The sequence below is a fragment of the Phascolarctos cinereus genome, unplaced genomic scaffold (assembly GCF_003287225.1).
Source record: "Phascolarctos cinereus isolate Bilbo 61053 unplaced genomic scaffold, phaCin_HiC Scaffold_2;HRSCAF=192, whole genome shotgun sequence".
Lineage (NCBI taxonomy): Eukaryota > Metazoa > Chordata > Mammalia > Diprotodontia > Phascolarctidae > Phascolarctos > Phascolarctos cinereus.
The window spans coordinates 87,821,200-87,846,000 of record NW_027555625.1 but is presented as its reverse complement, the minus strand read 5'-3'; the positions used below and the strand labels follow the sequence as shown (position 1 = coordinate 87,846,000).

At 36.8% G+C, this 24,801-nt stretch overlaps 1 protein-coding gene across 5 annotated transcripts in view; it reads right to left on the bottom strand.

Annotated features, from left to right (window-relative positions):
- MTA3 (metastasis associated 1 family member 3) overlaps positions 1-24,801 on the bottom strand; it is a 202,827-nt gene that overhangs the window by 134,453 nt on the left and 43,573 nt on the right. For all 5 annotated transcript variants that reach the window (XM_078149493.1, XM_078149495.1, XM_078149492.1 and 2 more), the window contains exon 4: positions 12,954-13,080. In XM_078149493.1, coding sequence (XP_078005619.1) covers positions 12,954-13,080 — 127 coding nt within the window. The remainder of the gene's footprint in view (positions 1-12,953; positions 13,081-24,801) is intronic.

Below are 24,801 nucleotides of genomic sequence, written 5' to 3'. Positions count from 1 at the left end.
ACTGAAAGAATAACACATCTTTATTTAAGCCAGAGTTCTTAAGATTTTTATGTATACATCAAAGATCCTTCTAACAATCTGGTGAAGCCTATGGACATTTTCCCAGAATAAAGATTGATTGCCTACATTCATAATGGAAGGAAATGTTAAATTTCATTTAGAGATTATTGAAAATAAAGACGTAGTTTACTTTCCCACCCACATGGGAAAGTAGATCCCCTGCAATCTATGAACAGAACCCTTGAGGGTCCATGGATTCCAGGATAAGAACTCCTGATGTCCTTAACTGCTCAATAGACTGCCTAACTAATGCAGTGCCTTGTTTATAGTAGAGACTATGAAATACATTCAGACATTCAGTGTATGTGCTTGGCTGCTGGGCCAATGGGGGTACTTATGTATTCAACATGAGATATTCTGCTATGCAATATTATATTTTCACCTTTTTTTTTCAATATGTCTCCCTCCCCCACTAAGAATGCCATCTTTTACAACAAGAAATAAAAATGATGGAAAAAAGCAACTGAGTGTCTCAAAGAAGGTTTACATTCCCTGTCTCAACATTTTTGGTTACAGAAAAATAAAACCCTACGTCTGGCTCCAGAAAGTCTCTTAAGGGAAATTAATATCACTAGAAATACCTACAGGTTTAATTATAAACAACCTTGCATTTTTTAAGCCTACAAACATTTGCTGGAGAGGGAGCATGGAGCAGTCAATAGGGCCAGCCTCAAAGTCTATCACAGATCCCACCCCCAACACATACTGAAAGTGGGACCTTAGACAAAGACAACTCTCTAAGAGGGTGAGAGCAGAAAAGGTGCAAATCTGTACTGGTAAAAGGCATTTCTCACCCAAGAGTTCCCTATATCAGTGAAATCAATGGTCTAATTTTTTTATGTTACATATTTGCCAGAGCACTGGTCAAACTTAAGCAAATTTGAATGGACATATAAATAATATTTCCTAATTACTTCCAATTAAATATAAATTATTTATTAATTGGGCAGGGCTTCAAATAAATGGTGAAAGTTTTATTTTCCCACTCATTTGGCACCAACTGTGAATTAGATTCCCAATTCTCCCTTAAAAAAAATCATTCCTTATTGTGCTCAAGATAATTTTTCTGGAGTTTCTCTGACTGATTTCACTTTCCCATCAGCAAAGGACTTGATTATGTGCCTTCCACACCACATACTCTTAACAAAGACAACCGACACACCCCCATTTACATATTGGTAATTATATCATCAAACATTTAGAAAATGGTATTTCTTGAAAAGAAAAACTAAAGGAGTTAGGACAGTGCTTCTACTAGAAATGTTCATAGAAGACTGAAGAGGAAATACATTTAAGAAAGAGGTAGAAAACATTTAGCTTCATATGTCAAGAACATATGGGATTAACTAGCTTTAACCACATTTGAATTGTCCATCTAATATCAAGGCCAGAAGGTTATCTTGTAGCTTTCTGGAAGGGAAGCATAAGTACCTCCTCCACCAGGCAGCACTCCCCAAAACAATAGGTCTTGGAAAAGGGAGCAAAAGGGGGTAAAGGGACTATATTTCTGTTTAATAGAGTTCAGACTTCCTCATTCAAAACTAACTTGCCTCAAAGCAAAGCAGCATTCTCAAGGATCATCAGAACTGGTATAGAGTTTAAGATCCAGAAGGGAGTTGATTGGCAAACATACCTAAGTAAGAGGAAGAATTACAGCCAAGCTTTCTCCCAAAATGACTAAAGATTGAGAAGGAGCACAAAAAACAAGTGGTGATGGGGAAGTCTAAGGGGAAAGCACAGTGGATCATTTTTCCATACAAGGTCAGCCCTACAAGACAGCCAAAAGTCTACCAGTACTGAGGAAGGCCTACAGATAAGGTCCAACAAAACCTTCCAGAGCCCAAACTGAACTTTGGCCTGTGTACCAGAGCAGGGACCAAGAATAGGGCGGAGCCCACAGCTGTGTCACTGACCCTAGATAAGGATCCATGGGTTCAGCCCAAAGACCAGACTGGGGCCTATGCTAAGTTCAGTGGAAAAGGAACTCAAGCCAAAAGGACGACCTGCAGTTGTCACTCAGATCCTTTCCAAGTAGCTGATGCTGCCTGGGGTAAGCTGCTGTCTCCTAGAGGTCCAATCATAGATAAGCCTTGAATTAGTCACGGCGACCCCAAATTCTAACCAGAAATCCACAAAGCAGACACGGATGGAAATGATCAAATCATGCTCTACATAAGACTACTCAGATATGCTGAAAGTTTGCAACTCTTACTGCTTCTCGTGGTCTGAGTGGACCCTTAAAACCTTGAAGAATATGGTACTCACTATGAAGAAAAAGCAGTGACAGGACTCCAGACAATAAAGATGAGGATAAAACAAGACTGCAACATTCCCTCTAAATGTACACAAGTACCAATTCAGGAAGTAAGGATGGAAGAATGAGTAAACAAAAAAGATACCACAGATAAAGCAATATTATAGGGCCAGAGACAACCAAGACACAAATCTAAGGAAGTAACTCTATAATATCTATGAGAAAAGTCTAAAACACAAACACAGCAAGACTGCAAGATCCCCTGGAATTCCTGGAAGAAATGAAGAGTTGTAAAAAAAAAAACGTTACAAATTAAATGAAAGCTCTAAAAGAACTGGGAATGAGATGAGAATTCTAGAGTAAAGTTGTTAACCTTTTATGCACTGTGGAAACCTTTGGTAACCTGGTGAAACTTACGGACTCCTTAGAATGATGTTTATAAATATGTAAAATACACAGGAAACCTAGTGTAAAACAAAGGTATTTGGCCAGAACAAAAATTCAAAGTACATTCAAATAGGGTCAGTTCTTGCTATCACAGAACCTATGCAATCCCAAAAAACATCACAGTAATCACAATCGGGCAACTAAGCAGCTCAGTGGATAGAGCACTGCGCCTGGAGTCAGGAGGACCTGAGTTCAAATTTGGTCTCTACACCAGACACTTGACACTTCCTTACTGTGTGACCCTAGGCAAGTCACTTAACCCCAACTGCCTCACCAAAAACAAACAACAAATTTTACTCAAAGAATTCCCAGATAAATCAATCACTTTGGAACAAATGTACTTTTTAAAACACGCATTATAGCAAAACTGACTGTACAAGTCATCTAAGTTCAAAGATCCCCTGAAATCTATCCACAGTTTAAGGTTAAGTTTAAGAACTCCTGCCCAAGAATAAAGACTTTGAAGGAATGTTAACAACTTAATGCAAGAGATACAAAACCTTATCCAAGTAACAGACTACCTGCAGAATGGACCAAACAGAAATTAATGACTGAATGAGACAAGAAATTAAAATAAAGCTAGCAATTACAAAAGACAAAATAATTTTGATTACAATAAATTGAAAGGCTTCTGCATACACAAAATTAATGAATACAAAGAAGGAATGCAATTAAATGGAAAAATAATCTTTTGTCTCAGATATACAAACAATATATATTTATTAATTGCGTGTGTGTGTAAAAGAACAAAAGTTACATGCATGTATATACATATCTGTGTCACATACAAAAGCCAATTCCCAACAGGCAAGTAGCTGAAGGAAAGGAGCAAACCTGTATTAAAAGAATTTGCAAACTGTAAATAATTATATGAAATAATGCTGAAAAAATCACTAAAAATTAGAGTAATGCAAATCAAAACAACCCTGAGGTTTCACTTTACATCCAATAAATTGGCAAAGATGACCAAAAATGGGAATGGTCAATGCTGGAGTATTTGTAGGAAGATAAGAACACTGGTGCATTCACAATGGAAATGCAGATCAGAACAACAGTTTTGGAAAGCATCAGAATTATGCAAAAAGTTACTAAAGTGTTCATACCATTCGAAGAAGAGATACCACTGCTAAGCATATACCCCAAGAAGGGCAACAGTAAGAAGACCTCACACACAACTAAATATTCAGAGTAGCACTTCTTCTAGTTAGTAGTAAAGAACTGGAAACAAAGTGGATGCCCATCAATTATGGAATAGCTACAACAAACTGTGGTAAATGAATGTAATGGAATATTACTGAGCTGTAAAAAAAAGACAAATACAGAGGATCAGTGAAATGCTCATGTGAATTGATGTAGAGTCATGAAAATGATACACACAATGACCACAACCATTCAAATGGTAAAATTAACCAAGAACAAAATAACTGAAAGTGAATGTTACAAAATTACAAAGTACACACATGGAACCAAAGAAGAGATATGAGAAGATACAGCTGCACCATCCTTTTCCAGATGCAAGAGATCTATAGGTATGGAACACGGTCTATAATTTCAAACTTTTTTCAAAAAAAATTCTAGAGAACATAAAAATTCTTGAGTCAACCTAATCTAGGCAGTATTGAGACTAAATGCTACATTAAAAATAAAGTGTTTTTTTTTAAATTACAGCAAAATTACCAAGGTAGTAACTTGAGTCACTAAGCTTAAGTAATTATATATTCTTCACAGTTAAGATAAAGTAACTTGAAAATTTTCTTTTAGTTTTCACTGTTTGGTAGAAAAGCTTTGAAACACTAAAGTAACCAGAAATAAATGCAGCAAAGCAAACATGGAAATAAACTGAAAAGCAACAAAATGTTCACCCGCTCCCAGCTCACTGATCAGTTTTCCTCACACTTTTAAATCTTTCTCCTTCATCACTCTTCTTACCTCTTCTACCTTACCTTTTTCATGCTCTGTGGGTGTATTTTAAGCGACTCTACGCAATAAAAGCTACAATGGTTTGGAGGGAATATGTTAATTTTGAATTGTCCTTGTTCCTTTAGTTGGATAATTGCCACATTTCTCTAATGACTGACTACTGGTAACCAGAAGACTCAGTTTTTGTTGCTTTTGATTGTTCTGAGATGCATACTGGAGCTAGAGGTGGAAGGAGAACACTCCAACCCCACTTATGCTCTCCCACCAACAGCCCCTGATCCCAACTTCTCAAGTACTAATTGGTTTTGTCCATTCCTTTATTCTTCAAAAAATGTCACTTGTTATATAGAATGACTGGGGGGGAAAGGGATAATGGGAGAAACATTAGTAAAATAAAGAACAAAAAATAATTTAAAAAACAAAAGTAAAATAAATACAAAAATAAAAGAAAACAACAGATAGTCCATCAAAAAAATTTATCTGAAAGACAGGTCAAGGAGGAAAAAGAAATCTAAGAATCACTGGACTACCTAAAGGCCAGAATTTTAAAAAATGAGGACCTGGGCCCCATTTTGAAGAATAATGAATGAAAACTGACCAGACCTATTAAAACAAAAGGACAAAATCAAAATAAGGAGAATCTACCAGGCATTTCACGAAAGTCAAGTTAGGGGAACCAGGAGAAAACTGTCCACAATAATAGCAATGATAATGAACTGTGAGATACTTAGCACTAATTTGATCAATACAATGATCCATGACAATTCCAAAGGACTCATGGTGAAAAATGTTATCCACCACCAAAGATAACTGATGAACTCTCTGAATGTAGATTGAAGCACATTTCTTTTCCCTTTGTCTTTCTTTTCTTTTTTTCCTTTCTTTTTTTTATGACATGGTTAATGCAGGACTGCATATGTATAATGGGTATTACATTTTTTGCCTTCTTGGTGGGTAGATAAAGTAGGGAATGGAGAGAAGGATGGATTTTGGAGCTGAAAATAAAATTTTAAATTTTTTTTAAAGAAAAACTGGAAAGTGAAAACTCCAAGTAAGGAACATCATCATCAAAATCCAGAGATTCTATGTCAAAGAAAAAAATATTGGAAGAAGGCATAAAGTTCAAAGCTCCAAAGAGCCATACTCAGGATAACACAATACTTGGCAGCTACTATTCATAAAGACAGGAGAATGCAGAATACAATATTCCAAAACGCCAAAGCTATATAGGCTTACAGCCAAGAATATCTTATACAATAAAAATGAGTACAATTCTACGGAGGGAATATGGTCCTGCAGTGAAACAGATTTCCAAGCATTCCTGATAAAAAGATCAGAGTGGAGTAAAAATTTTGAAATGATAACACAAATGGTCAAAGTAAATCTAATAAGGTAAATGCCTTTGAGAAATTGAGAAACATTATACAACCATGAAGTGTTTACATTCTAATGATGGGGGAAAAAAAAGAAGTCAAGTTAGGTCAACAAGTTGTTTGGTTTTTTTTAATTAAGTGTTTACTCTCTGCCAGGCTACAAAGAATACAAACAAGGGCAAAACCAGTTCTTACTTTCAAGAAACTCAGAGAACAGGTAAACAACTATGTGCAAACAAGACATTTACAATATGAATTGAAGACAATCTTTAGGATTAGAAGGAAAGTACTAGCATAAAAGATCCCAGAAGGGGATTCTTGCAGAAGGTAAGATTTTAGCTGAGACTGGAAAGAAGACTGGAAAGCCAGGAAGCAGATACAAGGAAGGAAAGCATTCCAAGCATGGGAGACAGAAAGTTAAAAGGCACGAACCCTGCAGATGAAATGCCTTATATAAGTAGCAGGAAGGAGGCCAGTGTTACTGAATAGTACAGTATGTAAAATATATGAAGGTTGAAATAGAATATGTAAAGTATAAGAAGATAGAAAGAAGTTTAGGACAGTTAAGAAAAGTTTTAAAGCCAAATAGAGGATTTACATAGAGGATAATATAAATGAAAGTAACAGGGAAACACCATAGTGGATGACGACATGATCAGATCTGTACTTTAGGAAGATCACTTTGATTGCAGAGTGGAGAAAAGACCTGAGTGGGAAGAGAATCAAGTCAGAGATTAGAAGGCTCTTGAAACAGTTCAGGTATAAGAGGATGAAGACTTGCACCAAAATGGTGGAAATGTCAGAAGAGAGAAGGAGGCATATAAGAAAAAGGCTATAAAGATCAAATTAAAAAGACTTGGCAAAAGAAATAGAAGGGGTGAGAGTGTGAGGAGTCAGGTTAATACCCAAGTTGCAAGACTAAGTAGCTGGGAGGATGGTAGTGCCCCTGACAATAATAAAGTTAAGAACAGAAGAAGATTTGAGGGGAAAAGAGAATAAGTTTGGTTTTAGACATGCTGAGTTTAAGATGTCTAAGGGGTACACAATTTGAGGTGTCCAATAGGCAATTGGAGATAAGAGAATGAAAATCAGGAGAAAGGGTAAGGCTAGATAAATAGATCTGAATTTTTTTTGCTTAGAAATAATAGTTGAATCCATGTGCACTGATCAGATCACTGAACTCTTTTAAATAGAATAGGAGAAGAAAAGAGGGCACAGGCCAAAGTCCTGTGAGAAACCTCTAGTTTCCAGGCAAGACCTGGATGAAGAAAGGATGAAGAAGGGCAACAATCATATATTAAGTGCTTACTATGTGCCAGGTACTGTGCTAAGTGCTTACAAATATTTTCTCATCTGATCCTCAAAAACCCTGGGAATTAAGAGCTATTATGATCCCCATTTTACAGTTGAAGAAGCTGAGGAAGACAAAAGTTCAGTGATTAAACGAGAGTCACTTGTCTAGTGACCAGCCCCTAACTCCAGGTTCAGTGCTCTATCTGCTGTGTTGTCACCACCTGCCTGAGGACAACATAAAAGAGACTGAGAAGTCAGATAGAAAGTAGAAGGAAACCTAGAGAGAAGAGACAAGAAATGGTAATCAACAGTTTCAAAGGCAACAGAGAGATCCAGAAGGATGAAATTGAGAAAAGATGATTAGATTTGGGGACTGAAAGACCACTGGTAACTGAAAAGAGTAGTTTCATTTGCATGATGAATTCAGAACCCAGACTTCTGAGTGTTAAAAAGACAGTTGAGAGGAAAGGCAGTGGAGGCATTAATCATAGACCTTCTCAAGTTTAGCCACAAAAGGGAGAAGATAGACAGTATGATTGCTATTTGAGATGGCCAGATGAAGGGAGGATTTTATGAGAATAAGGGAGATAAGCGTGTTTGTATATAGTAGAGAAGCAGCCAATAGATAGGGAGAGATTGAAGATTAGTGAGAAAGCAGTGATGATGGGAGGGGGGGATTGCTAGAAAAGACAAAATGGAATATTACCACAGGTATGCAGAGGCAACTACGTGATACAGTGGCTAGAATACTGGGGCTAGAGTCAATAAGATTGGAATTCAAATCCAATCTCAGACATTTACTAGCTATGTAATCCTGGGGAAGTCACTCAATCACTGCCTGCCTCAGTTGAGCAAAGTCAGCTAAGTGCCTGATAAGTATCTTATTTGATTCTCCCAGCAACCCTGTGAGGTAGGTGCTATTAGGAGTTCTATTTAACTTAGCTGGGTGCATGGTACATAAGTAGGCACTTAATAAATGCTTTCCCCTCACCTCAAGGGTTTGCCTTGCCAAAGAGAGGAGTCACCTCTCTTTGGGGACAAAGGAGGAAATAGTGGCAGAAGACATCTAAGTGATGTGAGATGAAGAAGAGGGGAGAAGAGGGAGCTCTCAACGAATTGCCTCAATTTTTTCAGGCAAATATGAGGTAAGGTACTCAGCTGAAACAGTAGGGAAGGGGAGTTACAGGACTTTTGAGGAGAAAAAAAGAAACAAGTATCTCCTCAGAGGCCCTATGCCACCAAAAATCAGAAACAGTAACAACAAAGGTCTTGGTAGTGCTTATGTTATGCTCTGGTCATTTTAAAATAAGAAAATTAAAGACCATACAAACAAGGAGGAAGGAAAGAACAGAGAAGAGTTAGTTTGGTTTAGAAATATATTTAGCTTGACAGGGAAATGGGGGAAAAACATAAGAGACTAGGATGGAGAGAAATTCACAGTTAAAATTTACTGCAAATGTGAATGGAATGAACTCAACTCACAAAACCAAAGAGGACAGCTAGTTGGATTCAAAAGCAGAATCCAATAACGTTGTTTACAAGAAAAACCACTGAAACATAAAGATTCACAGCTAAAATAATAAAGTAGAACATCTATTATGCTTTACCTGCTCAAAAACAGCAGAGGTGGCAATCATTTATCTCAAAACAAGACCAAAAATGGACTTGATTAAAAGAGATAAGTAGGAAAATTGTATCATGTTTAAAGGAATCAGAGGATAATAATACTTAATATTATATACCAAATGGCATGGTATCTAAATTATTAAAAGACAAGTTAAATAAGTTATAGGGAGAAACAGACATTAATACTATAATAACCGGGTACATCAAAATTCCCCTTTTGAACCTAGAAAAAACCAACAAAATACGTAAACAAGAAAGGAGTTAAGGAACTGAATAGAATTTTAGAAAAGTTAAATATGATAGACTCCTGGCTATCAATGAAGGAGAACAGAAAGACAGTACATATTTACCACCACTGAATGACCTGTACAAAAATTAAGATTATATTAGGACATTAAAAAACCTCACAAATGCAGAAACAAAGAAATCTTAAACACAGTCATTAACCCCAGTGAAATAAAAATTGTCTTCATGGGATTAGACCTCATAGGTCATATTCTAGGACTGGAATACACCTTATGGGCCATCTAATCCAACCTCTTCATCTTACAGATGAGAAAACAGAAGAACAGGGCTGTTAGGTGAATTTTACAGAGTCACACAGGTATTAAGTGCCAGAGACATCATTTGAATCCAGGCCTTTTTGACTCCAAGATCAGAGACCTATCCATGACGCCATAGTATGCATACAGGGTTGCCATTACAGTTTTAATGTCTATTTCTCCAATTCCAATATTATGTAAAATGTCTGTAAAACAGGAAAAGAAGATATATTGAAACACGTCCTAAGAAGAGACAAAACAGAAAGAACACTATAGACCAAATGAATAGTCCTAATGAATGACAAAAAATTTTCAATAAAATATTAGCACAAATGGTATATCAGAAGGGTTACACACTATGACTAAGAAGGATTTGATCCAGGAAAGCAGGGTTGATTCAATATTAGGAAACCTATAAATAATACTGACCACACTGATAACCAAAAAAAAGTCACATCATTTCATCAATAGATTCAGAAAGTCTTTTGACAAAATCCAATGTCCATATACACAAAAAGCACTAAAAAGCATAGAAATAAATGGACTTTCGTTTAATGTTATATAACATGACTATAACAGCCAGCATCATACATGATGGAGACAAACTAGGAACCTTTTTTATAAAATTAGAAGTGGGTAATTAAAATAAGGGTGTTCATTACCCCAGCATTATTTAACATAGCACCAGAAATGCTAGCTATAGCAATATGAAAAGAAGAAGAAATGGCAGGAATAGGGATAGTCACAGAGGAAATAAAATAATCACTTTTTATAGATAATATGATGGTTTATTGAGAAAACCTTAGAGAATCAACTATAATTAAAATAACAATATCAGCAAAGTTCAGAATATAAATCTATATATTACACAAAAAAATTCAACATAAAAAATGAATTCTATTCAAAATAAACACATACTATGAAAATATTTGGGAGTCCAAATAGCAGATCACACATAGAAATTATATAAATTTAACTACAAAATACCCTTTACAGAAACAGATACAGAGGGAGGGGAGGGGGAGGAGAGTAAAGGAGAGGAAGACGGACAGAAGAAGGGATGAGAACAGGGAGGAAAGGAGGGAGGGAGGGAAGAAAAGAAGAAAGAAGGGGCATTTACATAGCACCTACTATGTGCCAGGAATTGTGCTAAGCACTTTAAAAATATTATCTCATCGGATCCTCACAAAAATCCTTTACGGTAGGTACTATTATCCCCATTCTATAGTTGAGAAAACTGAGGCAAACAGAGGTTCAGTGATTTGTCCAGGGTCACAAATAATAAGTATCCGAGGCCAAATTTGAACTCAGGTCTACCTGATTCCAGTTTCAGCATTCTTATCCACTGTACCACCTAGCTGCCTCTACAGTAATGAGAAACATTCAAAATTTGGGGGATTCAGCCAAATGAGTTCTTAGGAGAAAATGCATATCTTTAAATACTTTCATTTTAGAAAAATGGTATAACAACAGATCAACGAATTGGGTATACAACTAAAAAAGCCTAGAAAAACCAACAAGTTAAAATACCCTAAACACCAAATTAGAAATCCTGAAATCTAAAGACATTAAAGAACCAAAAGTTTTTTAAAAAAACTAAATTGATAACTAAAACTAGGAGTTGGTTTAAAAAAATAAACCATCTGCTAATTTTATTTTTAAAAGGGATAAAAAACAAATTACCACTATCATATATCTAAAAAGTAAACTTATAGCAAATGAAGTTAGAAATTATTTTGCTCAATCATATGCTAATAAAACTGACATTCCAAATGAAACAGACAAATATTTTTAAAAAAAATAGAATACTCAGGGTAAAAGCACAAGAACAAGGGACCTTAATCTAATCTCAGGGGAAAAAATGTTGAAGAAGACATTAATAAGCTCCCAAAGATGAAACATGCTACTCATCTCCTAACAAAGAAGTGACAGAGGCCCAGGGTAAAGATAAAGATATATTTCTGAGAGGCAGATAACATGAGAAATGAGGCAGCTAAGTGACCACTAGATAAAGTGCCTGGCCTGGAATCTGAAAGACCTGAGTTCAAATATGGCCTCAGACAATTATTAGCTGTGAGACCCTGGATAAGTCACCTAATCCTGTTTGCCTCAGTTTCCTCATCTGTAAAAATGAACGAGAGAAGGAAATGCCAAACCATCACACACAAAAGAAAATTCAACATGAAAAAAAAAAGAATTCAATTCAAAATAACCATATATTATATAAAATACTTGGGAGTCTAAATAACGTAGATGGAGGGCCTGGCCTGGGGTCAGGAAGACCTGAGTTCAAATCTGCCCTCAAACTCTTACTAGCTGTGGGACCCTGGGCAAATCATGTAAGCCTGTTTGCCTCAGTTTCCTTATCTGGAAAATGGGTGGGAGAAGGAAATGGCAAACCACTCCAGTATCTTTGCCTAGAAAATTCCAAATGGGAGGGGCAGCTAGGTGGCGCAGTGGATAGAGCACCGGCCCTGAAGTCAGGAGGACCTGAGTTCAAATCCGACCTCGAACAAACACTTGACAGGTACTAGCTGTGTGACCTTGGGCAAGTCACTTAACCCTGATTGCCTCACTTAAAAAAAAAAAAGAAAGAAAGAAAAGAAAATTCCAAATGGGGTCATGATGAGTCAGACATGACTGAAAATGACTGAACAACAACAAAAACATGGGTAGTGAAGGAATTTAGCTTGACTATGCATATTCCAATGATTTTGTTTTTCTTTCTTTTTTAATGGGAGGAAGAGGAAATGGGAAGGACAGAAGGTAGATTTTTGTTAGTAGAAAAAAATTTAATTTTAAAAAAATTTTAAACCAAAGCCATAAAGAAGAACAATGATTAGATTACTTTTTTTTTTTTAGGCTAGGCAATGGGGTTAAGTGACTTGCCCAGAGTCACACAGCTAGTAAGTGTAATGTGTCTGAGGCCAGATTTGAACTCAGGTCCTCCTGAATCCAGGGTCGGTGCTCTATCCACTGCGCCACCTATCTGGCCCTAAAAAAGTTTTAAATAACTATACAGAAGAGAACAAAAAATGAAAATTACAAATAATCAGTAGTGCTTTGAAAAATACAATTTCAATTTATTTCATATTTTAAAAGAAAACTAAGACGTACATAATAGAAATCTGCAGGTTTATGTACAATCTTCTTGTTCTGTTTTCAGTATACAGAAATGCCCATTTTATTTGGTATTTATTAAGTTCAAAATAAGGATTTAAAGGATGAAGGTTATTCTTGAGATACTCAAAAGAGAATAACCATCTGCCACGAATAGTTTAGGCATTCAACTATATGACAACAGGGGCATGGACCAAAGGACTTTTCAAAGAGCCTCCCTGCTAAAGGGTTCTAGGACTCTTATGACTTTCTCAGACAACACAGCAGACATTTTGTGACATTATTACTAGCTCCAAATAATTTCCACAAAAGTCTTACCTGATATGTGTTGCAGGAAGAGATTCATACTGACGTGACAAAAATAGTTCTCTATGTTTCAACTGATGTTTCTGTTTATCTGTCAAATCAGCATCTACTGAAGTTTCAGATTCTTCTTCAATCTCTTCTACAAAAGTATAAGAGAAAGATGCCATTAGACAAGACTATGACAAACATTAAACTTCTCTACATATTAACAACTTGAATATTTCTAAACATTCCAGCATTCTTAAAATAATTATACTTTATTTAAACATTTCTTTTTTAAAATTTTGAATTCCAAATTCTTTCCCTCTCTCCCAGTCCCTTCCCCTCTCCAGTCTCTCCCCAATCCATTGAGAAAGCAACATGATATCAACTATGCATGTGAAGTATTTTATTTCAAAACATATTTCCATATTAGTCATGTTGCAAAAAAAAAGAAAGAAAAAGAAAGTGAAAAAAACATCCAACATTTAATTTCATAATTTTCTTCATTTCTTTAGTCCTACCTATATATAAGCACATTTGTCTGGGCTAGGGCCAAGGCTAGAGATGGTAAGCCAGAGAAAGTGCTGGCGCTGGAAGCAACTGGTCAGAGCTGGTGTCCCAGACTTAGCCCTCACTCAGAAATTGAGTTTGAACACCACCCCCACCCCCTCACACAAACACATACATGGGAAATTAATTGCTGTGGGATATTTTGTTTCCAGGGCTAAACTCTTTGCTAACTTCATTGCAAAAATTTTGTAGTCCTACATTCCCAAGAACCACTCAGGAAGGTGAAAACCACTACTGCCTTGCTTGGAAGATGCCCATTGTCACCACAGTAAGACTACAATCTTCCATACTAATGAACACTCAATGATTCCATTTGGAAGTCTCCCTCCAGAATCCTATTGTATAGGTAAACCTATTTCTATCTTCCATAATCAAAGTACCACCCATTCCAGAACCCAAATATCAAGTGCTGAGCCTCTTAAAGGCTTGACTTTGTCATTGTTCACTCGTTTCAATCATGTCCAACTCTTCATGACCTCAACTGGAGTTTTCTTAGCAAAAAATACTGGAATGGCTTACCCTTTCCTTCTTCAGTTCATTTCACAGATGAGGACTGAGGCAAAGTGGGTTAAGTGACTTGCCCAGGGTCACACAGCTAGTAAGTGTCTGAGGGTACGTTTGAACTCATGAAGATGAGTCTTCCTGATTCCAAGCCCAATGCTCTATACACTGTGCCACCCAGCTGCCCAATGACTTGACTACTTCTAGGAAAAGAACTTCAGACACCAGGATGAACCTAGAACAAAGTGTATATTTTACATGCAGAGTGTCTTTGGACTCTGCATCATCCCCTGCTATGGTGAGAATGGGCAAATAAAATAATACCAAATATGTGTTTGTTTATAGTCATAAGGTTTAGGTGATCAAATATTCATCAAACCCTAAAACCTGCCTTAATCTCCTTTCTCTTCTTGGTTTCAGAATTAACCAACTCTGCCACCTCAGTAACATGGTAGGGTAGTCATAATCTTTTATCTCACCGTCACTCATAACTATCCTACTACCAATTCATCTTGCTGATCAATTCCCTAACCTTCCACCTCCCTCTCTGCTTCACTCCTCCTAAATTGATTTGTTCTCACCATAACCTCTGGTCATTTCACCAATCTCTGAACTTCATTCTTTTTATTTTTTAATTTTTTTTTTTGCTTTTTGGTGAGGCAATCTGGGTTAAGCAATTTGCCCAAGGTCACACAGCTATCAAGTGCTAAATGTCTGAGGTTGGATTTGAACTCAGGTCTTCCTAACTCCAAGATCAGGGCTCTATCCATTGTACCACTTGGCTGCTCCCCTTCACTCTTTCCCTCTTCTCTGTGTTGTCCTTATAACCAATTCAACTCTACCCTTATCCCCTAGTCCTTTACTCCTTTGCCCTACCAACACTTAAGACTCCATTCTACACCTGCTGCCCTGTCTGGTTTCAATTCCATGGTACAAGCCACTCCTCCCAGGTTAAACTAATCACCTCTAGCCTCATGCCACATTTCTATCTCAAACCTTGACTGACAATACCTCTCTCAGCCTCCTCTCCCCCTCTAATTGAAGGCCTGGAGTGCAGACTACCAAACACCTCCCAATATCTTTCTTTATAGAGGGCAGAAACTGGACTTTTGGTTCACTTCACTCTGCATCTGCTGCTCTGCCTGGTTTCAACTCCATAGAACAAGATACTCTCACAAGAGGTACCTCCTGGTTCCCCTCTCCTCTTTCCTGTTTCCTTTTGTGTGCAGTCTCCTCCATTAAATGGTAAACTCCTTGAGGACAGAAACTATCTTTCTTTTTACTAACTGTACCCCCAGCACTTAGTACAGTGCTTGGCACATGATAGGTGCTTAACAAATGTTTATTGGATTGAATCTGACCTTGCCAAATACCAATCTGGAGTTACCCACCATCTTCATTCTCCAGCTGAAAAATGATAATGAAAGTTACACAACAGAGAATAATGATGATAGAAGTCATACAACACAGACGAACAAGTTCAATATAAATTTACATTGTCAAATTCTCAGTTGGGCAACTCACTGCAGCTGAATAATCAATTTATTCTTTGCTGGTTAAGTCTTTCTCACACTCCTCATAATGGCTATTCCAAACCTTCTTTCCTCAAGGTCAATGTAACATCATGCCTCTAGACCAGGAATTCTTAACTTGGGGTCCACAGACCTCCAACAGTCCTTGGATGGATTTAAGGGCAGATGTCAGGGGGGGATCCATTAACCTGGATAAGAGGTGGGAATCTTAACTTTATTTTCAATAACTTCTAACTGAAGTTTCCTTCAATTGATTTAAAATACCCAAGGAGAGATCTATAGATTTCAGCAGACTGACAAAGGCATTTATGGCACAAAAATAGTTTTAGAACCCTTGCTCTACATTCTCTCATTTGGTAACTTCACCAGCCCCTTAGGCAAAATTATCTAGATGCAAATGATTCCCAAATCTATATACCCAATCCTAGTCTCTTCCCTGAGCTCCAGTTCCATCACCTATTGCCTATTAGATTTTCTGAACTAGATGTCCCAAGGGCATCTCAACCTCAACTTATCAAAAACAAAACTCATTAGCTTGTACCCAAAACACTTGCCCCTTCCAAACTTCTCTGTTTCTATTAAGACCATACAAAAACCTTCCAATCAAACAAGTTCCCAGGTTCCCAACCCTGGTGTCACCTTTGACTTCTTACTCCTTTTCTCCATCACATAGACAAGCAGTTGTGGAATCTTGTCCTTCATAACATTTTTCTTGTGACTTAGCTCTTCTTACCAATGCAAGGATCTAAGACAACTCAAAAAGACCCAAGATGGAAAATGCTGTCCACATCCAGAAAGAGAACTATTGAGTCTGAATGCAGATCAAAGCATACTATTTGCTCTCTCTTTTTGTTTCTTCTTTCTCATGGTTTCTCCCATTGGTTCTAATTCTTCTTTACAACATGACTAATGGGAAAATAGGTTTAATATGAATGCATATGTTGAGCCTGTATCAGATTGCATGCCGTAATGGAGTGGGGTTAAGGGAGGGAGGGAGAGAAAATTTAGAACTCAAAATCTTACGGGAATAAATGTTGAAAACTAAAAATAAATGAATAAACTTGTTTTTCTTAAAATATGTAACGGGGGGGGGAGCCAAGATGGCGGAAAGCAGTGACTTGCTTGAGCTCTCCTCCAAACCCCTCCAAATACTCACAAAAAATAGCTCTAAACAAATTCTGAAGAAGCAGAACCCACAAAAAGACAGAGTGAAACAAATTTCCAGACCAAGACAACCTGGATGATTGATCAGAAAGGTGTATCGTGCCAGGCTGGGAGCGCAGAGCAGCAAGGCCATGCAGGCCACAGCAAACATGCAGCAGGCCTCTGAGGACTGAATCACGGGCAGCTGTGGAGGTTTCCAGACTCCTCAATCCACGATTGCCAAAGACAACTTAGAAGGTCAGTGGGAAAAGTCTGTTTCTGTTGGTGCTCAGAGAGGAAGGCAGGGTTTCAGCTCCATTCCCCAAAAGCGTGGCCCTGGGGGGGGGAGCTGCTTCCCAAGCTTCCAGCCCACAGACTGAGGGGGAATCCAGTGGCTGATCAGAGAGGGACTGCAGGGATCTCTTTGCCAGTGCTGGGGCAGGAATCTCTTGCTTTGCCCAGATGTAGATCTGGGTCACAGTTCTGGGCGGCAGTGCTGGGGTGAGGAGGAGCGCTGGTGTGGTGGAGCTTGTAGTGGCTGTGAGAGGAACCCCTCCTCACAGTTACAGGACAGAAAGGAATACTTGTGGTCACAGGCCAGGAAAGGAGTAAACACCTCGCCCCTTATCATACCACCTTGGAAGAACTGAAAATTTACAGGTCCCTACAAGTATCTCTGAAAACAGCTGTACAAACCCCTGAAGCTTGGGACAGTACACTCTCCACATTGGAAGCAGACTCTTACCTTAACAAAGAGTTTAAAACTCAAGTAATTGGCTGGGATCATGAGCAAGCAGAGCAAAAAGAGTCAGACTATATTATCTTACTTTGGTGAAAAAGAAGATCAAAATATACAACCAGAAGAACACAACAAAATCAAAGCTCCTACATCCAAAGCCTCCAAGAAAAATACGAATCAGTCCCAGGCCTTGGAAGAGCTCAAAAAGGGATTTTGAGAAGCAAGTTAAGGAAGTAGAGGAAAAACTGGAAGAGAAATGAGAGTGATGCAAGAAAATCATGAAAAACAAGTCAACAGCTTGCTAAAGGAGACCCAAAAAATACTGAAGAAAATAACACCTTAAAAAATAGCCTAACCCAAATGGCAAAAGAGGTCCAAAAAGCCAATGAGGAGAAAAATGCCCTAAAAAGAAAAATTGGCCAAATGGAAAAGGAAGTCCAAAAGATTACTGAAGAAAATACTTCCTTAAAAATTAGGATAGAGCAATTGGAAGACAGTGACTTTATGAGAAATCAAGACACTGTAAAACAAATCCAAAAGAATGAAAAATTAGAAAACAATGTGAAATATCTCATTGGAAAAACAACTGACCTGGAAAACAGATCCAGGAGAGAGAATTTAAAAATTGTTGGACTACCTGAAAGCCATGATCAAAAAAAGAGCCTAGACATCATCTTTCAAGAAATTATCAAGGAAAACTGCCCTGATATAGTAGAACCGGAGGGCAAAATAGAAATGGAAAGAATCCACAGATCTCCTCTTGAAAGAGATCCCCAAAGGAAAACTCCTAGGAATATTATAGCCAAATTCCAGAGTTCCCAGGTCAAGGAGAAAATCTTACAAGCTGCCAGAAGGAAACAATTCAAGTACTGTGGAAACACAATCAGGATAACACAAGATTTAGCAGCTTCTACATTAAAGGACCACAGGGCATGGAATATAATATTCCGGAGGGCAAAGGAGATAGGATTACAACCAAGAAATCACCTACCCAGCAAAACTGAGTATAATCCTTCAGGGGAAAAAATGGTCATTCAGTGAAATAGAGGACTTTCAAGCATTCCTGATGAAAAGACCAGAGCTAAACAGAAAATTTGACTTTCAAATACAGGACTCAAGTGGAACATGAAGAGGTAAACAGGAAAGAGAAATCATAAGAGACTTATTAAGATTGAACTGCTTACATTCCTGCATGGAAAGATGATATTTGTAACTCATGAGAACTTTGTCAGTATTAGGGTAGTTGAAGGAAAAAATTCTATGTATGTATAGATGGATAGATAGAGGGCACAGGGTGAGTTGAAGATGAAGGGGTCATATCTGGAGAATAAAATTAAGGGATGAGAGAGGATGATACTCGGAGAAGAAAGGGAGAGGCAGAATGGGGTAAATTATCTCACACAAAAAAAACAGAAAAGAAAAGTCTCTCACAGTGAAGGGGAAACAGGGGAAGGTAAGAGGGAATGAGGGAATCTTATTCTCATAGGATTTGGCTTAAGGAGAGAATAACATACACATTCAATTGGGTATGGAAATCTGTCTTACCCTACAGGAAAACAGGGGGAGAAAGGGACAAGAGAGCAGGGGGTGATAGAGAGGAGGGCAGATTGGGAAAGACGGTAATCAGAAGCAAATATTTCTAAGGAGGTACAGGGTCAAAAGAAAGAAGAGAATAAATAGGAAGGCAGGATAGGATTAAGGGAAACAGAGTTAGTTTTTCGCAACATGTCTACTATGGAAGTGTTCTGCATAACTGCACATGTACAACCTATATTGAGTTTCTTGCCTTTTCAATGAGGGTGGGTGGGGAGGGAGGAAGGGAGAAAATTTAGAACTCACACTTTTAAAAACACATGTTTTAAAAAAAATGTTTTCACATGCAACTGGGAAATAAGAAATACAGGAAATGGGGTTCAGAACTCTATCCTGCTCTACAGGAAAATAGAAGGCGAAGGGGATAAGAGAAAGGGAAAGAGGATAGACTAGGGGAAGGGGTATTCAGAATGCATGCCATCTTGGGGTGGGGGGAGGGGGAGAAATTTGGAACTCAAAAACTTGTGGAAGTGAATGTTGAAAACTAAAAATAAATAAATTTATATTTAAAAAAATAAAAATAAAAATAATTTTAAAAATATAAAATAAAATATGTAACTAGGAAATGTTTAACAAAATAAAAATACAATATAATTTAGACAATACGTTAATTTGTGGTTTTCTAAGTGGATATGTAGGACACCAGGATTCATTTTTATTTAAGTTTGACAGTACTGCTATCAGCCATGGTCACTGTTACCTCAAGTTCTTAACTGTTTTTTGTCTTTGTCACCAGAAAAGGCTAGAGAACAGAAAAGGTACATTAGGAAATGACTGTGACATTAAAAAAAAAGAAATCAGTAAAACAAAATACTAGGCAGTATCAGATATGTAGGCAAATAACACACAAAATAACTTTTCAAGATCTATATTCAAGCTATAGGGATGATGATTTGAGTCACAATGGTTTTTAAGAAAATTATTTTCCACTTGTTCAAGTCAATCAATCAGTAAAGCTTTCAGAAATAGATACATCAAATGTCATACACAAAATATGGCAAAATCTAGTGTAAAAATTTCAAGCCACAGCATCTCTTTATTCAAGAGTGGCCAGAAGAGTACCCTGGGAGATTACGCTTGATTGACTGCTTAAAAAAAAAAAGAAAAGAAAAAGAATCTAAGCTTTTCTGCACTACTATACAAAATTACATGTTTCTCATTATTGTAAATTAACATTATAAAAAAGAAAACTATCTTTCTGATTGAAATAATATTTTTTTAAACAAAAAAGCTCAGCAGTCTACAAATTGGGCAATAATTCTGTTCTCCTATGAGAGTATGGTCTCACAATTAGAACAGCAAATCTGGTTTCTAGCACCAAATACTCCACAAGCTAGCTGTGTGAGTTGAGGCAAGTTATTGACCACCTTGGGCCTCAGTTCCTTCAGCTATATGATAAGACCATTTGGACTAATGATCTTTAAAATCCCTCCCAACTCAAAAAATTCTGTGATTCCAAATGTCCTAATATTACAGAATCGTTTCTAAATAAGCAACACAACAAAAGAATAATTCAATTGAACAATTTTGAGTACCTCTTCTGTGTCCTCCTTTATATGAGGTACAAAAAAAATGTAGTCTTCAATATTCAGAAACATAATCTCCTTAAAGATCACAGAGCTATACACACATAATGTAGAACAAAATACTAATCGAGTTCAGATCCATAGATAAGATTCCATGGAATAAAATTCTACAAAAGATACCAGCTCAGACAAAGTGGGAACTTCTCAAAACTGAAATTCTGAAGAAACAAAGAGAAAGAATTCCAAAAGGAGAGGCAAAAAGGAATTATGTGATTAGATGGATGTGGATGCATAGGAACTCACCAACCAACTTCAGATATATAAAAGACAAGTACAGAAGATAAAAGCAAAGGCAGAAAACAAAGTATAAATACAATAATGTTTATGATACTGCTAGAAGTTCTAAAACTGAGAATGAGGTAAGGCTTGGAAGGAAAGCTGAGGAAAAAAGTTTGTGGGGATTTTTTTTAAGTTATAAAAGGAAAAAGAGGAAGATGAAATATGAAATAGGTGGGTGGGACAATGATAAAACTGACAGAAGTCAGAGATGCTCAAGTCTTATTACCCTTCTGTTTTCTCTATCAAGAAAAGGGATCTTTAGACTGAAAACAACAACAACAACAACAACAGCCAGAAAACATGGCAAAGAGTAAGGAGACTGCCACAATAAGTAAGGAAATAGCAAGAGTGTATTTAGCTACCCTTGATGAGTTAAAGTCACCTAGCCTAGAGGAACAACATATGTTTGTTGAGCAACTTTCACAGGTGAAAGGTCCTGAAGAATGATAACGGTATCACAACACTTTAAACATTCTAGTATCATAGCAAGAATTGTTAAACTTAAATCAAAGGACTTGGGTTAAAACTTTCTGTTCGGCAATTATAAATATACAGCATTCAGTTTCATTTTTGTTTCTGTTCTTCTGTTCACTTACATAGTCAGAGTCCTTGTGTATACTACTTTCCTGTTCTCTTTATCTCCCTTTTCATCAGTTCATAATTCTTCCCACACTTCTCTGAATTCTTCATATTATTTCTTTCTTATAGCACCAGTAATATTCCATTACATTTATGTACACAATTTGTTTCACCCTTCCCTAATCAATGGTCATCTTTTTTTCCCCCAGTTCTTTGTTTACATAAGAGCTACTACAAACAAACAATTTGGCATATATTGGACTCTTCTCTGTTTTTGATCTCTTAGGGATAAATGCCTAGCAGTCAGATCTCTGAGTCAAAAGGTATGGACATTTTCATTGCTTTAAAAATATAATTTCAAATTCCAAATCCCATCAACCTGAGGGTCAGTTAGTACACTGAATAAAGGAGTCAGGACATAAAAAGATCTTGGCAACCTGGAACAGAGGGCAGATTCTACTGAGATCAAATTTAATAAGGATAAAGATAAAGTCTTATAAAAGTAAGCTGACAAAAAAAAAATAAATTTACCAGTATAAGAAAAGGTCAGACATGGTTAGACAATAATTTCTCTGATAAAGACATAGGAGTTTTAGCCCACATTAACCTCAACAAGTCAACACTGTGGTGTATTTGCCAAGAAATATAACATGTTCTTGGCATTGAGAGTCTTTAGCTTCAAAAAATAAGTTCCACTGTACTTGCTCTGATCAGATGACATTTGTAACATTTGTTTATTTCCTGGCATGATACCTTAGGAAACATAAGCTTGAAGTTGAACATAGTAGGACTGCCAGTACATGCTAAGTGAGGAGTGGAGAAACTGGGGATTCATTAACCTAAAAAAGAGAGGATACAGGTGGACATGATATATGCTTTCAAATAATTGAAGGGTTGTACAAAGTGGAAAAGAAACATATTTGTTCTGTTCATTTACATAGTACAGAAAGGACAGAATTAGGCACAATAGTTGAGGCTTGATATAGGCTGATTTCCTAAAAATCAGCAGTATTAGAAAACAAAATGGGCTGCCTCAAGTGGGCTTCCTTCTCACCAGAAGTCTTGACAGAAAAACTAGAAAACCATTTTGGGAGTTATGTTTTGGAAGGCATCCAATTCATATATGTGATGCCTGCTGAACTCTCCTCCACTCTGAAATACCCTGTGATTTTGTATGAGTTCTGTAAGAATTTAAATTGTATTGAAGATTTCACGGAGAAAGTGGAATTAGAGGTTAATCCTTGAAGAGTGGGTAAATTTTATACAGATATGGGGAAAGACAAGAAGAACTATTAATTTTCTGGTCTATGATATGAATCAGTAGAAATTAAATACATTGAATACACATCCAGAGATTGCTTCCCATGGTAATACATTTCTATTTCAGAAAACAATTCAGAAAGAAGCAGCGAGTTTGATTAAGCTATGTTAACTAATTAAAATAACTCTTAAATTGTGTAGAGATAATAAATGGCCTTCATAACTTGAGACTGCATTCTATCTGAAACTTTGTCACTATAATCTGAAAATGAGGCTATGAAATTGATTTAGAAACTCTCATAGAAAGGAGCCACCTGACTAAAAGAAAAAACAAGGAATTTCAACAGATTCAATGTTCTTTTTAATGCACCACTACTCAAAGAGAAATGCAGCACTTTATAAAAGGGTCTCCTCTCCAGGAAGAAGTTCTTCATGCACAGGTACTATTATTACCTACAAAATGCATGAAAATAATTATGCCTTTTACCACTCAACAGAATCTGATGGATTGCAGGTACAGTAAGACAATTCAACCTCAGTGTTGTATGGATTCACAACAGCAACATAATGGTTGTAAGCAGCAAATAAAAAGACAGTTTTCTTTGTTCAGTATAGCAAAGGCTGTGGCTTTATCTACACAATAAACAAAAGAGTAGCTAAATTTTATTTAAGTTTTCATTTAAACTTGTGTTGTAAACCTTAAACAGAAATTAGTAAGGATAAAAATGTTATCTTGTAAAACCCCCCAAAATCATATATATGTAACCTTTAAGCAGTATAAATAAGAACCTAGTATTCAACAAAAACTGCTAAGAAAATAGGAAAGATTACTGGCAGAAATTAGGTTAAGACCAGCATCCTGAACCACTCACAATGATAAGCTCCAAGTGGACACAATGCCTAAATTTTAAAAGCTCACAACATAAATAAATTAGGGAACATGGAAGGAATAGATATGGAACGCATTCTTGACCCAATAATGAATAGAAAGATCACAGAAAATAAAATAGAAATTTTTGATTACATGAAATTGTAAAATTTTTGCATAAACAAAATCAATGCAGTTAAAATTAGAATGGAAAGTTAACTGGGGGAAAAATTTGGAGCAAATTCCTCTGTTAAAGTCTAGCACCACAGATACATACAAGCAAACAGATACGTGACATAACGATTTAAATATATAAAAATAAAAACCATTTGCTGATAGATTAATGATAAAAGGATATTAAAAAGCAATTCTCAAAATAAGAAATGCAAGCTACAAAAAAATAATACATTTAAAATGTTCCACCTTGCTAATAAGAGAAATATGCAAATTTTAAAATCTCTACAATTCTACCTCACACACAAATTAGCAAAGATGACTCCATTTTTATTTATCACCTTTTAAAGATTGGGGAACACATAGGCATGTTTGTAGGCAGCAAAGAATTAAACAGCAGACAAGAGAGGTTGAAGATCAATGAGTGAGGATGACAGATAGTTCAATCTATTGGAGAAGACATAATTCAATAAGCAATAATTAAGCACCTACTACATGCCACACACTGTATTAAGCTCTGGGGATACAAAAAAGAAAAGGATAGTCCCCGCCCTCAAGGAACTTCCAATCTAACAAAGGAAGAATAACTCCCAAAAGGAAGCTGGAAAGATGGGGGGAATACCATCGGGTTCCTGGTGCAGAGGCATCTTGTTCCATGTAGTTCAAACCAAGCACAGCTGTAGATAGAAAAGTGAAGAGTGAGCTGGAAAGTTCAAACTCTGTCCTCCATAAAAGAAAGCTTTGGAAGGAGTTTAGTGCTCCAACCTCCAGCTCTCCAATCATAGTGGAAAGGAGGCTAAGGGAAGTTAAAACAGTGTTGAGTATCCAAGACTGAGTTAACAGCATGATGATGAAATTCAAGTGATCAGCTTATCTTGGGAGGGAATGTTGTTCCATGAAGTTCAAACCATGAAAAACTGTAGGTGTAAAGTGGAGATTGACATGACAAGCATTGACATGCTCACGTAGTAAGGTTTGTCTTGGCATATAGGTGGGCCACTTCTTCACGTGAGCCAGAGGTGAAATAGGAGATATTAATAAAGGAGGGCATCAG